This window comes from Festucalex cinctus, chromosome 5 (assembly GCF_051991245.1).
Source record: "Festucalex cinctus isolate MCC-2025b chromosome 5, RoL_Fcin_1.0, whole genome shotgun sequence".
In the NCBI taxonomy this organism is placed as follows: domain Eukaryota; kingdom Metazoa; phylum Chordata; class Actinopteri; order Syngnathiformes; family Syngnathidae; genus Festucalex; species Festucalex cinctus.
In genome coordinates, this window is record NC_135415.1 from 28797491 (window position 1) to 28816205 (window position 18715).

The 18715-nt window shown below is 38.4% G+C and overlaps 2 protein-coding genes across 2 annotated transcripts; one reads left to right on the plus strand and one right to left on the minus strand.

Moving 5' to 3' along the window:
• The first annotated feature begins 273 nt into the window (after positions 1-273).
• npffr1l2 (neuropeptide FF receptor 1 like 2) lies at positions 274-4418 on the plus strand. Its single transcript, XM_077521342.1, has 2 exons — positions 274-390; positions 1355-4418. The coding sequence occupies exon 2, from the start codon at positions 1434-1436 to the stop codon at positions 2337-2339; it is 906 nt and encodes a 301-aa protein (XP_077377468.1). The 5' UTR covers positions 274-390; positions 1355-1433; the 3' UTR covers positions 2340-4418.
• hk2 (hexokinase 2) lies at positions 3141-18541 on the minus strand. Its single transcript, XM_077521341.1, has 18 exons — positions 18317-18541; positions 17218-17380; positions 15990-16138; positions 15142-15261; positions 14142-14237; positions 13133-13232; positions 12235-12418; positions 10747-10908; positions 10202-10435; positions 8925-9229; positions 8712-8857; positions 7734-7853; positions 7404-7499; positions 6790-6889; positions 6463-6646; positions 6235-6390; positions 4845-5081; positions 3141-4742 (listed from the first exon to the last, which is right to left on the minus strand). The coding sequence occupies exons 1-18, from the start codon at positions 18374-18376 to the stop codon at positions 4586-4588; spliced, it is 2769 nt and encodes a 922-aa protein (XP_077377467.1). The 5' UTR covers positions 18377-18541; the 3' UTR covers positions 3141-4585.
• Positions 18542-18715: the final 174 nt, after the last annotated feature.

Genomic DNA, 18715 nt, shown 5'->3' on the forward strand with positions numbered 1-18715 from the left:
GCATTTTTATTCCCTGTTTAAAAGCCTTAATTGAGGCCATTACATTATGAACTCATTGTCTGATCTCATTGTTTAATATTCCTGTTTGCAGTGGGGCTGCTTCTTAATATTTTTTAGGCTCTCGTGTAAACTGCGTGATGTTATTCAATTTCACTAGTCTACTCGGAAATGAAAGTTTAGGCTATGTCTTCAAATAATATCGTGTCACGTGACTCGTTGAGATGACAGCTTCATACGTATGTCATCATAACGTACAATACATTATAAAACCATGCAGTGGTCACTGCTCAGATTGCAAAGTGCAGCCAGTTAAGTCGGCGTCTTTGCTCTATTTTTTTTTTCTCTTTCAAACTATTCCGTTTCTCTCCAAACTACCCCAACGTCAATAAGGTAGGTAAATTGAATGTTAATGATTGATACCTGATAGCCTAGCTGCCGTTGTGTCGCGCAGCCACATCCCACCCAACTGCTGTGTACACTTTTATCGAGTTTTTAACCTCGTTGCATTGAGACAGACTTTACACGATACGACGACGGGACGTTTCATAGCACTATAATAAATCTATTCATTGAATTCAACGGGGCTGTGTTACGTTACGAATTGTGGCACTTTATGATTAGCCGACGGAGTGTTTGAAAATCTGCTTTAAAGCAAGAGGAAGAAAAAGTCACTGTCCGCTTTTCTGTGGAATAATTGCGTGATTATTTGTTTATTTATTAGGATCGCCATAAGCCAGCACTCCCTTGTGGGACAATTGGAATAGTTGCTTATCTTCCTGGGGTCCTTATACAGGACTGTCTCTGAAAATTAGAATATTGTGATAAAGTCCATTATTTTCTGTAATGCGATTAAATAAGCAAAAATGCCACACATTCTGGAAATCAACGGAAATATTGCAAGCCTTTTATTGTTTTAGTATTGCTGATTATGGCATTTTTTTGCTTTTTACTTGGTCTGAGGAAATATTCTCATATTTTGAGGTAGGAGATTTGAGGTTTTTTTTTTTTTAAAGCTGTAACTCACAATCAGCAATATTAAAATAATAAAAGGCTTGCAATATTTCAGTTGATTTGTAATGATTCCAGAACGTATGGCATTTTTGCTTATTTAATTGCATTACAGAAAATAATTGACTTTATCACAATATTCAAATTTTCTGAGACAGTCGTGTACATAACACAGTTAAATCAATAATAAAAAAAACATGCAAAGTCATCAACGGTAGTTGGGGGGGGGGGGGGGGTGATAATATTCAATTCCATAATTCCCCACAAAGTGGACCATTGATTACTTTTTGATTTATTGAAGTATGCGTCTTTTTGTAACAGCCACTATTTCCTCCCCCCCAAACAGGTTTCGCTGCATCGTGTATCTGCACAAGTCAACCATAGTCACTGCCAAGGCAGCGATTGTTCTTATCTGGCTACTGGCAATGGCGATCATGTGTCCAGCCGCAGTTGCCTTGACTGTGGAGGAAATCCCTTTGCACTTCATGGTCTGCAATGACGACTTCAACCAAACGACGCCCCTATACACCTGTTATGAAAACTTTGCCAACCCAAAGATGACAAAGGTTTACACTGCAGTTCTTTTTGCGCTCATCTACCTGAGTCCATTGGCGATCATCGCAGTTATGTACGGTACCATTGGTGTCAAATTATGCTCATCTGTGGTTATTAATAGAATCCCACAGGGGGGCAACATCCACGTCAGGGGCAGGAGACGGGCTAAGCCGATGTTCTCAAAGAAAAAGATTCAGGCGATAAAGATGCTGATCCTTGTGACTTTGCTTTTCATGTTGTCATGGTTACCACTCTGGACCCTCATGATGTTGGCAGACTACGCAGGCTTGGAAAGGGAGCAGCTGGATCTATTGGACAGCTACATCTTCCCCTTTGCCCACTGGCCGGCTTTCGCCAATTCCAGCGTCAACCCGATCATTTGCGGCTATTACAACGACAACGTCAAACGAGGATTCCAAGCGGTGTGCAATTCCGCAACCTTCTCAAGTCTCGCGCGGCGGAGCATGACCGCGTGTTTCAGGAGTGAACGTTCTGCGCAAGTGCCTTTGGAAGGTTGCAATTGCAGAAATGGCGGCGGCAATAACAACCGGCTGATATTTGTAGCGGGGAGCAGAGTCCACAACGACGAGTTCAACAGTGACAAACACGAGCTGGAAAGGAGAACAAGGGTGGGCTGTGTGGGGGTCCGGTCAGGGAGGAATTCTTCGCACCAAGGGATAGAAATGGCAACAATGAAAATGAAGGGCGGTCACAGCGAGGCATTGGGGAAGGCCAGCCCGCCGTCGGTTTCAATGTATCAAGCGTGGGAGAAGTGAATTCACTTAGGATAGAGCTATACCGACAAAAATCTAACTGGAATAAATGAAGTCATCACTTAACTCTTTTACTGCCACACGTTATCATTCACGCCATCCTTGGAAACATTCTATTTCATCAGATTTCGTCATGTTTCATTGTAATTTGGCAGCCCATTGAAGAGATACAATGCCGCCATCTGGTGGCCATAGTGAGTGCTTTTGATTCCACAACCCATTGACCAGGCAGCGTTATATAGCACTTATATGTTGCACAGCCCATTGATTCAAAACAAAACAAAAAAAACGTAGTTGACATCATTTAACATTTAGGGCGGCATAAATCGTGATTTTATTAATCGCAATTAAACGTGTTTGGCGGTCAAAGAGTCAGTATTTGGCTTTGTCGCACGCAAATAACGGATTTAGGTTTGATTTCCATTTGTGCAGTTCTAGCACCCTCTAGTGGCTAGTTTATTAGTGAATTTTCATTTTCATTAGGGATTTTTTGGCCTTCTATGTTTAAAATCTATGCTAATTGTCAGATGGAGAACCTAATTTGCTTGTGAAGCAATCAATGTGTGCTTGCATTAGCAAGTAAGTGCCTCAATATTGTTATTAGAGATGGTCGGTGGCTTATATGCATTGCTGTTATGTACAAAAACACAATATTGTGCTTTTTTCTTTCTTAGTATGAGCTCTCTTTTTTACAATATTGTGATCTTTTTTTAAACAATTATCGTATCGTGGCCTTCATATCGTGATATCGTATCGTGATGTTTGGATATATTATATCCCTAGGTACAAAACCAAAGTGAAACATTTATTTTGAACATCTTTTATGATATTGTTTCAATACAATTCGATTCATTACCTCATTGCTATTAATCCTTCACACAGCCACTGGAAACAGAAGAAGTAATTCAGTCCAACTTGCAGGCGACCAGGAGATGAGAATTTCACAATGCGGTGTGCTGGTCCTCATGGGAAGTGGTCTTCAATCAGTCAAAAACACTTATCGCTTTTGTCCATATGGTGCCGTCCTAATCAAAAACTGAAAGTTCTTACATTTTGCTTTAATAGCAGCTCGGGTGTATCAAAACGAATAACTCACAAATGAAATCTCAAATTATGAAAATCACCTTTTGTCCTTTAGTGGCACTCAAACAGTAGTGGTTTATTAATCCAACTTTTAAAAACATGAAATATTATAAAAGGGAATTGTATCAATTTGAAATGCCTGGTTTCCATCTGTTTAAATAAAATGGTGCGGTTGTCTTGAAGAATGTAAGTGGACTGACTCTCAATTCACGTTAATATGCATTCCTATAAAGCAGGAAAGAGAACAGGTCTGTAAAGCAGGAGCAATGTCGAAACGAGGGATGCACGATAAAATTGGTGGCCGATTATTATCGACCACTGAAGTCATACAGATAAAACAGATAATAAAGTCATCCACCGATAATTATAGGCAATTATCGACCCATTTGACATCATACAGATAAACCAGATAATAAAGAAATCTGCCAATAATAATAGACATGCTACGGTGGTCCATCTTTTGTGGTTGTGGCTCAAGATGTGCCCAATCCCTCAACCCCGCCCGCGACCTCGTGTTCACAGAAGATACATCATTGGCGACATTGACATATATCAGCGACATATATCTGTAGCAGGACTTGAAAGTATATTTGTATTCAAGCTAATTTTGCAAGTAATTATTGGCTTATCATTTATCGACATTGCCACTTTCTAAATTATTCGTTTAGCGTTTGAAAATAGCTTTATCGTGCATCCCTAGTAGATACAGGTGGAAACTGTACGCAGGTAGCCAAGGTACTCGATGTGTCCAAATTAATTGATTAAATTGACAGCTTATTGATTAGAAAGTTAATAATTAATAGATTACAACCACAAATTTAAAATTACCCCAACTCCAATTTCAATTTTTCTTACTGTAATTACTTTTTTTTTTTTATTATTATAATTTTATTAAAATACTGTAATGATATGAATATAATAAAACTGACTGATTATCTTTTGTGTTTAATCAAAATAAGACATTTTCAAACATTAGCTTTTACTTTGGAAAACAACGTGCAAACCAGTAACTGAATCAGTTTCAAATATGCTGGTGAGTAAATCATCAATCTGTATCGTGTGATATTGCTTAATTGGGATTGTTATTATTGTTTTTTTTTTGTTTGTTTTTTGTTTTAAATCAAAAACTGCTTTGTAATACACATTAATAAAAAAAATAAAAAAAATTAGTTTGGGCTATTGACCAGTTCGTTATTCCTGATTCTACAGGCTACTGCGGTTATGAGTGCTGCTCCTTTGCCACTTCCGTCCTCAGATTTATGGAACGTCACCTTGCACTGTGGTGCCAAATCCTGCAATGTCTCTTGCATGACTCCAGCAAAACTTTGAATGAAAGAAAAAATAAGGGTTAGAATTGGTAAACTTTTTTTTTTTTTTTTTTTTTTTTTTTTTTTTTTTTTTATGTTTTGTACAAAAGATACTCACTGAGGGTGCATCTTATAAAGTGTGCCGTCAACTCCCACTGTAACAGTGAGCTGTTGCAAGTTGCGGTTCTGTCGTATTTTATCAACCACAGCGGCTAAGCCAGCGCCACACAGCTGTGCCGCCCGGCGGGAGACGATGCTGCAAACCTCCTTAACCAGGACACTGTCGTCACATGTTGAGCTGGTGAGACCAAGATGCTGCAGGATGCAACGGATCTGACGCATGGCCAGACGGTCGCTGAGGGATCAGAGAGACAAAAATCAAGGTTGGAAATCAAAAGCGTGTCTGTGCTGTCTGGCAGCCTGAATAAAACAAACATTTTCAGTCCCTGGAACAAGCACACGCTGCAAACATTACATTTCACAATGAAGCTAAAATGCAGTACAACTTTTACAGGTGAGCTTAATTTGACTCTCTCTAAAGTTTCAAATTGTTCAAAATTGTAGTATTCCAGCACTACTTGCTGTTCTCTAAAAAGGGAGGTGAAATGCGGAAATTAACTGCCGCTGGCCTCTTATATGAGATTGTTTGTGTGCAAGCATGTGAGAGAGAGCGTCTAATCATCTCAATTGTAAAAATCAAGATGATTAAAACATTCTGTGATGCATCCTGTGCTCAATGGGGAAAAAAAAAAGAAAAGCGGTTTGCACTAAGCAAATTTATTCGTGTGTGCGTGTGAGAGTCTAATCATCTCAATTGTAAAAATGAAGATTGAAACCTTGTGCGATACGTCTTTGTACTCAATGGGGGGGAAAAACACACGAGGGGTGCACTAAGCAAATCTATTTTTAGTTCATATTCTTTATATTTGTATTCTACGGAGCCCTAAGGTGACATGGTAGGAAAACAAAAAACAAAAAAAAACTTTGCATTCTCTGGCAAAGATTGCGTTCCCTCGTTATCAGGCACACTGATGAGCTCATCATATGAATCAGGTGTGTTGGTCGGCGGAAAAATGGAAAACCTGCAGGACTCCGGCCCTCGAGGACCGGAATTGCGGAACCCTGGTGTAGGATAACATGCATAAAGAGGTTGATGTGGTCAAAAGACTCGTTTGCCTAGTAATTCTGCACTCCCTTTGTATTCGACATTTTGCATTTTAAAAGTTATATTTACGAAGTGTAACACTTGTTCAGAAGGGTGGGAGTTGTGTGTGGAGTGTGGGGGCTTCGTTTTGGCTCAACAGAGGCAAAATTGGAACCATTTGATTCCGTTCAATTCTATGCAATCACATCTTTTAAATCAAAACCAATGTTCAGATTTAAATAGGTTTCTGTTACAAATAAAATCCAATAAGTAATAACAGAGGGAACAAACAGTTGTGTACAAGAGTTTCTGGGTAATAAATCACAAATTGAGGAGCGATTATCTGACTGTGAATAATCCTTACCTTTCAATTTGTGACAGGAATTTAGTCTCAAAGATGCCCCAAGTCTTGAGTCGCTCAGACAGTTTCCCTCGAAACAGTAAACCCCTTTCAGTGAACTCCATCAGCACGTGCCTCACTATCTCGCCAAGATACATGCCGCTGATCATCTTCTCATACCTTGAAGAGGTCAAATTACATTTGGTGCCTGCAAGAACGTTGATTTAGATCTTTTAAGTATGTATATAGTACCTCTGTTTTCCAGGATTGCTTGAGGAGGCGTCGACAACACGATCAAAGCTTGTGAGGAAATTATCCAGTTCTCCGTTTTCACCAAATCCCCCCCATTCCATATTGACACACATGCGTCCGTCATCGCCATCAACCATTTCAATATTCTGCATCTCCTCCATGTAACAGGCATTGGTCCCTGTGCCTAAATTATAGACAGGCAATACTCTTAAACTACTGAACAACAATACTAAAGGGGAAAATGCAGAACACGTCCAACCAAACATTGTTTTTTTAATAATTCCAATTGAAAAAAAAAATCAAATAATGGTAGGAGATGACACTTACCAACAATGAGTCCCACCTCACACTTGGGGTCCTCATAACCACAGGTCATCATGGTTCCTACTGTATCATTAACTACTGCCACAAAGCTCAAGTCAAATTCCTGCAAGCAGTGATAACATTTATAAAAGAGGGTTACTGACTGTAATTAAATTTTATTTAAAAAAATAAATAAAAAATCTAAATTGGTTGTGTTCTAGTCTGCAGTAATTAACAGTAGTAGATAACCTTTGAAGGGAACAATTGGGGTAAGTCATATTCTCTGGAGTCTGGAACATTAGATATGTATACATCAACATCTGCAATAAATCATAACCTCATGAGGACTACTATATTTTTCGGACTATAAGTCACTTTTTGTTCATGGCCAGTCCTGACTTGTATATATTAAAATTAGAGCTCGGACTGGCAACATGTAACTGAATGTTAATTAAAGAATTTAAATGTTCAAAAAGAACTGAAAAGGGATTTGTTGCTTTGAAAAGCATCTAACCGAATGTTAATTAAAATAATTTAATATATTCAAAACAAACTGAAAAATGTGAACGTTGCTTTGAAAAGCATCACATTTTCCGCAATGTCAAGGCATGTCATGACAGAATGCTTTGTGTACTGACCCCTCGGCTTCGCACTGCATCCTTAAGTAACGTAACAACATCGTGTCCCTCACAACCACTAGCTTTGAAGCCTTTTGTCCACTTCAGAAGAATGCCCTGGGGGGGGGAAAAAAAAAAAAAAAAGTACAGTTTTATTATTTTACATAGAATATCACCTGTCTATATTCACATTTTTGCCATTTAATTGGTTTATGTATTTTATCATCTGGAATGGAAATTTTGATGACTAATGAAAATGATATGTACTCTGGTGTTGACAGAGATGGAGCAGCATATAAATTTGATACATTTTAGGGTAAACCTTAACAAAACAAGACCTGACAACCTCACCTGATCCAGTTTGCTTTGGTGACAGGGGAAGGAGAACGTAAATCCCAAAGGTAAGGATGCTCCTCTCATACCCATATTTTCCAAAAAGTTGGACATGCAGTCTACAATGTGGTTAAAAAGCTGCAAAAAATAAAAAATAAAAATAAAAAAGATGCACAGAAAATTCCTCCATTCAGTCACTATTTATGTATAATAAAAAGCAATTACAATGATTGGTTTGTATGAAAGACATGAAAAGAAAACTCACATATTACAGTTCTATTGAGGCTTTTAACGCTATCAAAAATGTCCTGATTGATCACGCTTTGATCAAACTAGCTCACAGTACACCTCAGTAGACCTCGTTTGTATATACTGTTAGTAAAAATGTCTGCTGATGTCCATCATATACTGCAAGACTTATTTAACTTGAGCTCTCATTTAGGAGAGTAATGATTATGCTGTACAACATCAATCTTTATCATCACATTAACAATGTGAGATACATTGGGAACAATGAAAACTCGTGCAAATGTTAATTAACAAAAACAAAATAAAACATGCATTATTCTAAATGAGTGCATATTTTGAGGCCGATGCCAATACTGATTTTGGCAGAAAAAAAAAAATACAGATTACCGATTAATATGGCGATTATTTAAAAAAAATATATACTGCATAAAATTATTCCCCCGATTCCTTTCCAATGGGTGTCACTCTATATTCTATATTCTAATGCTAATTGCTGCTAAAACAGATACAAACAGCCTTTTTTTTTTCCTGATGAAGGAATAGACTAGTCTTTCTTTTGGTAGGTTCCAAACTTCCATGTTTTTATAGCAATAGAACACAATATATTCTGTGGGCCTCACAAAATCCGTCAAAATCCAGTAAAATAGCTGGGAGCGAAACGGGCCGCTTCAGTGGAAATGGCTGGAAGTGAAAGTGAATGAGTTAATGTTTCTTTATACTGTAAATGTAACCCGATGAATACTTTACCTCTTTCCCTGTGCCCTGCATTGTCTCCTGTGGAATATTATAGTTCTTATGGTGCATGTCAACATGTGTCTTGTCCCTTCGCACACGCACGAGCAGCACTCGAAAACTTGAGCCGCCAAGGTCCAAAGCCAAGAAATCTCCATGCTCTGAAATCACAGAACCGTTACATGCAATGCTCAGAAAGGAAACGGATGGTATGTATGCAAGAGCTACCTGATCCATCTGGAGTAGAGCAGACAAATGTCGGAAGCATCTTGAGGCTAGCCTGAGTGTGTGCTTGCTTTGACAAGGCTCGTACCATATCTTCACTTATCAGTCTTTTCACTTCCATCAGCTGCTCACGAGTCATACGCAGTGTATCGAGTATTTGTTGCCGCTCAGCATTTTGAGCAGCAAGACGTAAGGCTACAGCCGTTACCATGGCTGCGCCTTTCCCGCTTCCAACCTCAGATCTCAAAAAACGCACGTCACAGTCAGGCACGAGCCTCCGTACCATCTTGTGAAGCCTCCGAGAAAACCTGGGCAAAAGTAATTCATACAATTGGTTAAAATGGGAGTAGTGTATTTTCTCAACACTTGCTTCTGAAACAACTTGACTTTATACTAAATACTGTATGTAAAACAATTATTAACTCTTTTACTGCCACACGTTATCAAAATAAACTAATATGACAAAGGCTTTGATCATTTACGTCATCCTTGAAAACATTCTATTTAATCAGATTTCATCAGATTTCGCCATGTTTCAGTGTTATTTCATACACATTGAGCTCATTGAAAAGAGATACAATGCTGCCATAAGCTGGCCATAGATAGTGCATGTTTATGATTACACAACTCATTGAGCAGGCAGCGTGCGCTGCACTTAGATGGTGAACTGCCCACTGATAAAAAACAAAGAAATCAAAAAACATCATTTAACGGTAATGGCTCCATACACCGTGATTTTACTTATCGTTATTACACGTTTTTGGCGGTCAAAGAGTTAAATCAGGCTTACACTGGAAGCAGTACCAACATTTTTATTTTTTTCCCCCCATTAAAACCCTGATTAAAATCCATTAGGGCATTATCACCCAGCTGATGGCTTTTCCAGCAGCCTTGCAAGATTGAAGATCCCATTGAGAAAGGAGAGACACCTATACTTATTAATAGTGGGATATGTGCTTTCAGATTTTTGGAAACATGAATATGTTTGATATGTCTGTTTATTATATTTGCGACAGTTATGAATGTACAGATTTTGAGCATTGAGACCAGATGTATCAAATATGACAAAAATTTCAGGTCATATGTGGAAGTTGAATTTCCAAAAAATAAAAAATAAATAAAAATAAATAAAAAATTCTGTTTGTTCAAAAGGACCAATAAATACTATATTTACAAAGAATCAGAATTTTCTCTCATATATTTCATGGTTCAGGCTTTATAGGGTTAATGTTTTGTTTCTACTAAATACGTGTCTCATGGCATGGAAAAGGGTAACTTACTCTTGATGATTTTTGTACACCGATCCATCGACGCCAATGGTGGTCCGCAACTTCTCAGCTGCTTTGTTGTCTCTGATTTGCCGGAGCACTGCAACTAGAGTGGCAGCACACAAATGTGCAGCCCGTGTGGAAACAATCTGACACACTCTCTGAGTAGCTATGCAGTCTTCCAGGGTCGGGTCGAGGCCGAGGCCTTGCAGCACATTTTGAGCACTCATTAGACCTTCCTCTCTGCTGCAGATAACAGAAAATATTGTGTCACAATGTGAAACTATTATCAATTGATTGAGATGCGTTTCCAAAAACTTTGGTTCATGAACAAATATGGCCAATAAAAGACATGATCTGTAACGTGCAAATTAGTTATTAAGATATAATACTAAAACGTTCCTACAAAGAACTGCAAAAGCTTCTGGGCAACAAAACTGAGATGATAGTTCTAGATGATATGTCTGAGATGAGAGGTCTACTGCTAACCAAAAAGCAATATTAAGACAACACAAATGCAAAAAAAAAACTTAAAAAACAAAAAAAGAAAAACTAACTTGTCACTGTCGATGGAATAAATATAGTTGGTGAGGAACTTTCCCGTCATCAGGAGCTGGGCTGTAGTCTTGCCCTGGAACAGAAGCTGGTCTTTGGCCATTTTCACGAGGATGAGCCGTACCAGTTCTCCCATGTACATTGCACCGATCATCTTCTCAAAACTAGAAATCGACAAATAATTAATTAAATTAATAAAAAAAAATATATAAAAAAAAAAACTATTTTTTTTTTAAATGTATTATTATTTTTTTTTATGTGAGGGCCGCTCAGCGACGATGTAGATGGATATGTGGCCCACACGCCCTACTTTTTCCAGTTGTGTTGTAAACCTTTCAGTTTACCCATGAGGACAGTGGGTCAGGAAAAATAATGAGCATCAAAATACAATTCTGGTGCTCATATGAGAACTACACTAAAATTATTATGCGCACCCCTGATTATAACATCTGTTCTATCATAATTTCCCAACTATGAAGCACCCCTGATTAAAACTCGCAAACGCTAAATTAAGCCATAAAAATAAACGTGTAGATAATTGGCCGCTTCACTTTATTAGTGAAGCGGTGTCCACGTTATAAAATGGGATATTTGCAAAGTAAGAGGTCACACAGATGGATTTTTATGTTTCACAACAATACTTCACAGTATATCGCTGGTGTCTGGCCGAAACCTCATAAGTCAAAATTGTAAAATTTCATATATTTTCAAAACTATAATATTGGTCAGTCCTTACGTGTGGCTGTTATTTTGATTTTTGACCAATCAAAAGTGTTGAAAATGGCTCGAGATAAATATGCACAATAGCGGCACACGTACGTACGTACTGTGCCGGTTCCTTTTGGATTTAAAAAAGTGACACAGGACGACATATTGCATAGGAAGCCTCAGTAGGCGATACGTGCTCGCACAGTTCACATCGCAGTGAGTCCATATTAGTGACTCACCCAATCTGAGGAGATGAGTGGCCAATTGTCATTTCTTGGAATAGTCATATTGTTACAATTGTGTGTGTAAGTAGGGCGCAGTGTTCGCCATTAGAAGGCCGTTGATAAGAGTGGATTTTTTTTTTTTTTTCTTTTAACACTGGCAAACTTGAACAATAGAAGCATTACTTTAAAATACACTCTTCACATTCGCAAGCAGACGGTTTTGGTAAAATATTTCTTCATTCACACCTCCCACTGAGTTAATATGAATTCAGTGTGAGGGCAGACTCAGAAAGTCGCACTGTGACGTGTTTGGTAATTTCACCGGTCAGATGTGATGAGATTATTGGTAAATCTATTAGCAGCATGAAGCTTGTCAGTAAAAATTAATAAATGGACGTGTCGTTTATAAAGTTACAGAGTTGAAAGTGTGTGGAAAAAAGTAGTGTTGGATATATTGGGAAGTTAGTAAATGTATTGAGAGGAGAGAAAAGCAAAAATCAATCACTCAAAGTAATAACTTACAGATTTCCTTATAAAACTTTCAAATATGTCACTCACAGCTGTTTGCCAGGGTTCAGAGAGCCAGCATCAATTTCTCTGTCAAAATGTGTGCGCAGGTCCTCCAAGGCACCGTCATCTCCAAAAGCACCCCACTCTGTATTGACGCACATCTGACCCTCATCAACATCCAGCAACTGAAGATTCCTCATTTGTTCCATGTAACAGGCATTTGTCCCTGTTCCTGGAAGAATGAATGAAATGGGAGTAAGAAATGTTATTTGAAATTTGTCCAAATCCCTGTCAAAGTAAACTAGTATCAGTATCATTTTTCTGGGACCAGCAACATAAAAAGTTTAATCGTGAGCAATAATTCATTCTTATGCCCCTTTTCCACTGCATCTGATCTACACCAAAAGAGCTTTGTTCCATCTGGGTGGTCACTTTTCCATTACACTGTTTTGAGGCCAGGGGTTAGAATGGAAAAGTGGAAAAGTGGCATATGTTGCGTGTGCTTGTATTGCACACTTCTGGTGCAGTTTAAAAAAAATAAAAAATAAATAAAAAAAAATAAAAATAAAAACGTAAGCCATGTATTTTTTTTTTAAAGCTGATGTTTTACAAAGTAATAAAAGTTTTGAAATTATATAACATTATTTTTGGATCATAGTTTGTGGTTAAGGTGTGTCAATTAGGTGCAGTTTTCCACTATTTGTGGCAGGGTTTTCCCGATCCCCTGCAAATAGATGGGGTTTACCATCTTAAGTAAGGGAAAACGAATCCATCGATATTCAATGTGTCAAAATGCATCGACAAATGGTTATCCTATTTAATCAAATTGTGATGTGAGGGGATAATACAATTTTTATTTCCACATAACAGCAATAACAATGCATTATACACGATGACCCTTCAGTTAATTACTACGATTATTCCAAGTAGTATTGCAAAAACTCACCTACGATGAGACCAATTTCACAGTTATGATCATCATAGCCACACGTCATCATAGCTCCCACTGTGTCATTAATGACAGCCATAATGTCAACGCTGATGTCCTACAATAACAAGAAGGAGACTTCATTGATTCCACAGTGGGGAAAAAAAAATCACTGATGACAGAAGCAAACAAAAATATTAGTGTCACTCTGTTGAATCATATTTAGCTACATTAGCTAGCCCGCCGTAGCTCATCGGTAGCTGGAGCATCAAGCATGCCCCAATATAAATAGCGGAAAACAGTGAGCTGATAAGCAACTGTTCAATGCGGACGCAATGTTTTTCTTTTCCTTGTTTAGCAATCGAGTGATTTCTGAAATTTGTACTAGCCAGCGTCTTAAGCCTCATAGTGGACTGACAGTGCTGTACTTGTCTGCCGGGGCTATCGTTCATGTCGGACACTGAATTTTTTTTATTTTATTTTTTTTATTGTATTTCTTTATTTTTTTTAATATCCAAGAACAATTACTGTGACTCGCACAATGACCGAGCATTCAATAGATGATCTGTAATGTTCAGCAGTTCTGAAAAAGACTGTTTTCTATTAGTTGTCAACATCAATTGCTCATTACTGCATGACCGATTTCTGTTTCATGTACAACACTTTGCATACAGCAATGCTTGTTTTAAAGTGTTTTATAAATAAAGTTGAATTGGGTTGAGTCGTCTACCTTTGGGCAACTTTGAACTATTTACACAATATACCATTTATACGGCAAACCCATACCGTAATTGCTATAACATGCCAATCTTTCTCTATTTTGGATTTCACTTATTGCGAGGTCGGTCTGTAACGTAACCCCGGAAGAGACAGAAGATTACTTTACTTTCATGAATCCATAAAATATGCACATGTTCCAAAGATAAACTGGCCCTTTCACAACAGCTAAAAAAAAAATAATGTAAAAAGCTGTTCCTGTATCATTAGTTCAAAATAGTCTCCTTTGCAGGATCTGTTGCACACTTACCCCTCGTTTAAGAACAGCTCTCTGCAGGAGTTTGACAACATCCTTTCCTTCTACTCCACTTGCCCTGAAGGCTTTGGTCCAAGAAATTAATATACTCTGAATAAATAAGGGACATAAAATCATATATGTTTATACATCCGGAAACCATTGTGCTTTAACATTTGCAGTTCGGAAAAAAAAAAAAGAAAAAAGTATTTGATCAGACACCGATCGTGCAAGAAACAAATTCCTGGCAATCACATTGTAGGATTTTAAATAATGTATTTGGAAATGTTGGTGGAAAGTAAGTATTTGGTCAATAACAAAAGTTCAAATCAATACATTCAATCACTAATACTTGTCATAACATTTGTTGACAATGACAGCGGTCAAACATTAATTTTAGGTCTTGAACAGATTTGCACACATTGGCCCATTCCTCCACACAGGATGAGATGTTGTGATGAGCCCCAAACCAGCCCTTGTTTGTTTGTTATTGAGCAAATACTTATTTTGTAGTACCATAACTTACAAAAACATTCTTTAAAAATCCTAACAATGTGATTTCCAGGAGTCTCTCCGGAGTTGATCTTGGACTTGCCCCCAAAATCCCCGTTTCCTACTTGTAAAATAGGTTCCGAGCATGCACTGCTTCACTCCGACTGTTCGGAAACTCTGCGCGTTGTTCAAATGTGCCGTTTGGTTACTCAGAGTGCTCCAAAAAAGGAGTGATGGAGCTCAGTGGGTCAGTCAGTACAAGGAAAGGAAACAGTTCAAGCATGAGCTGCTGATTGTTTTATAACATAGGCTGCAGAGTGGTGTTAGGGCATCAGAGTGCATTTTGCGGTTGTGGATATGCTAGAGACTATCCCTGTCTCTGGTCGAGAAGCAGGGTACACCTTGAACTGGTTGCCAACTTCAACTTCGGGGCTAAAACGAAGCTAGTTATATAAAAGTCCATAACACAACAACAACTAGACTAAGGTCATGTGCTTGTAATTTACACCCCAACATTTCTCACCTCATCCAACTTGCTTTGTTGACAAGGAAAAGAGAATGTAAAGCCCAGAGGAAGCCTTTTGTCCTTTATTCCTAACTTCTCCATGAAATTAGCCAGGCATTCAGCTATATGGTCAAATAACTGAAACATAGTAGAAGAAAAATACGTGCAAATTGGGATTAATTCATGTGACAAAAAAAAATAAGAATAAAAAACATTGCAAAAGGAAATTGTGTATAATGTATTTATTCATTTTTCAAAACAAACAAAACAAAATGGGAAAAAAAGAGAAAAGGTTTCTGGGACGGGAGTGGGACGGGGTTGGAAGTAAAGACAGATACACATGGCTGGCCTTCACAGTTTGCATTGTCCTTTAACAAAAAAAAACAACAACAAAAAAACAACAACAAAAAAACTGTGTGTATATGTGTCAGTTCCAGCGTGACATAATTGACAACAGGAGTAGCTGGGGTCTGTTCTAAAAAATAGCTTACCACTGATGGGACACTGTGACTTGCTAAGTAGAATTTAAACATAATAAGATTGTAAACATTTATTTATTTAAACGTAACATGGGTCATGGTTATTAATTGTTACAGTACCAAATATTCTATATATAAAAAAAAAATCGATTGTGTTCAATGGGAAAAAAAAATCTGTTCAGATTTACCCAAATATTTGAAAAAAGGACATTTTAGAGGTGCAATTTTAATACCGTGACACAGTGATATTTTTCTTTGTTATCATGCCTTCAGAATGTAATATCGGCACATGCCTATTGGCAACTTGGATCCATATGAAAACAGTCAATATTTGACAAAAACGATTATCAGGAAAACATGAATCACATAATGTGGAGTGCATCTAACCTCAGATCCGCAGCCTCTCATGAGATGTTCAGGAATAGCATAAATCTGATTTTCCATGTCCACCTTTTGCTCGCCATCACCCATAACTGTAACCAGAAGCACTCGGAAGGTGGATCCACCGAGGTCAAGGGCCAGAAATTCTCCTTGTTCTGAACACAAAAGCAGACAAATGATATTAACATACGCAACGTTATACACGTATAGAGTGGTCGTCTCCCAGCCTCAAGGTTGTGGGTTACTGTATATCCTCAACTCAAGTGGTGCCCATGTCAAAGTGTCCTGAGCAAGATATTGAACCCTAATTTACCCCAGTATACCTGGCAGCGCCATGAATGGAACAGCCTCCCATTGGTGTATGAATTGTGTAGCTATACAACTACGCTCACTCCATTTACCATTTACATAAAACGGAGGGTGCCATAGTATGAAGAGTGCCATAGTATGTTTTTCCAAATGCGGGGAAGTAGGTTGTGCATGTACCGGATTGTGGCAGGTGTGTGCTAGCTTCCATTTAACTAGAGTTTGAATGCGAGTGGTTTATTCTAAACGGAGCCACAACCCCAGTCATAATAGGGTGTGTACACTTCTGTGCAAACACATTATCTAACTTATTTGTACTTCGGGTGAAAGAGATTTGAAATTATTTTTCTTGGTCTTCTTTTTTAATGGCATTCTTTTTCCCCACAAAAACCTGGCATTGGACCAGTGGTGTTTGGACCTTAATAGTTCTACAACAATGCTGAACTATATCAGGGCTCGATACTACAACCAATTCACCCCTGTACAGCCTAACCGGTGAAAAATGTATCCAGTCGCACGGCGTGAGTATGCAACGGTTCATCTTTGAGCCGTGAACTGTATGCATCAAGCGCCACGCTTCGGGTGGTACATCCGCGGAACGCGCTGCAGAGGCCAACTTCAAAATAAAGGCCTTCCAAGTAATTCATTGCCGTTGATGCAATTGCCTTGTTACTTGTATTTTGACCCACGCAGCGTGTGCAATGCGTCGCGCCTCAAGGCGGCCAGCTTGACGAGTCCACACGCGACTGTCGACTTCCAACATCAACATGGCGCCACCTCGAAATGATGGTTTAATTGCCAATTAAAGATGCTAAGAAACTTAATTATTCTGTTAATTAGTCTGTCATTGTATGATACGGCACAAGTCTCCGGCGTTAGCAACTAGCCACTAACGGGAGCGTAAAAACTGATATGATGAGAGCATTACCTGTTCCGTCTGGAGTTGACCGTACGTAAGTTGGCAGCATCTTTACAGTAGCCGTGGGGTTGGTGTCTCTGCAAAGGCCTTTGTCCATTTCCCGTCGAAATCTTATGGATATATCCATCAGTTTTTCATCAGGCAGTTGAAGATGGTGCAAATACTTGTCCAACTAAACCGTTGGAGAAATGTAAACAGATTTCCTAGTAAGCAGGTGAACAAGCGTTCAATGTTCAAACACTGGTGGTGGTGTATATTTGATCCATTACAATACTGGACGCTACTTTTGGCTATTTAAACAAAAGGATAAATCAGTGGCAGCATAGCCATGTTTTGAGCCATATCTTGTATTTAAAAAAAAAACAAAATAAAAAAAAAAAAAAAAAAAAAAGATTGGTAAATCGCTGGAGTGATATATTCTTGGCATGGCATGTGGGGTTGGGCGGTAATATGGTAATAAGGTATCCCACGGTGTCTAAAAATAGAAACGGTGTCACTTTAAATACAGCCATTTAAAATAAAATAATAATAATAATAATAATAATGATGATGATAATAATGATAATAATAATAATAATAATATTATAAAGAGTAAGACTGAAAACTATCAACAAAAGTTCACTCCAACCCGCAACCTTCACCATACGTTGTTTTATTTGGAAAATGTCCCTATGTATGGCTTCCTATTTCTGCTCTGGAGTCAATCCGACTATCCTCGTCACAGTCTGAAATGTTCACATGCAAGACTTTTGAAAACTCCCTGTACATTTCAGGTCTGGAAATAAGCAAATTTACACAAATAAAACGCGGAGGGTTTTTTTGAACACCGAGAAAAGAACACCGAAGCTCACATTGCTATGTCAATCAGTCATATAAACGAATGAGTGACTGGAAGTTTCACAGTAATGTTGTTTAGCTGTGAGCAGCATCCAGTTTCAGGATTTCCCTCTTAACGGGTGACAACGACGTTATTTGAGTAAAGCACACGAAGCGTACAAGTCGTGGTACCCGTTTGACTCGTCTTCAAGGTGACATAACTTTCGGAGCAACCAGCAAATGTCTTCAAAAACTTTTGATTTTGACAGTAACTTCCAGTAGGATTACTCACTTTATGTTTCTGATCATCATGGAGTTCGGCGCAGTAGTTAGTGAGTAGACTCGAAGACATGGTTGTTGGTGCTTTAGTCGGTCTTTCTTCGACGGGTTAACCACTGTAAATAGTTTAAAAGTAAATACAGTAAAATTGTGCATACAAACGCTGCCCAGTGTCTTGTATTTTCAAGTTTGTCAGTGGAAAAAAAATACAGCTTCCGGGACTTGTCAGTTTTGTGATGTCACGTAAATTCACATAGCTGATTGGCTGCTAAGAAGGCACAGCGTACTTTCACTACCCCCCCCCCCCACCCCCCCCCCCCCACCACCACCACCACCACCACCACCACCAATCGTTCAGCATGATGTAGAGTCATTGACTCAACATCAGTAACTTGTAATTGTAAAAATAATA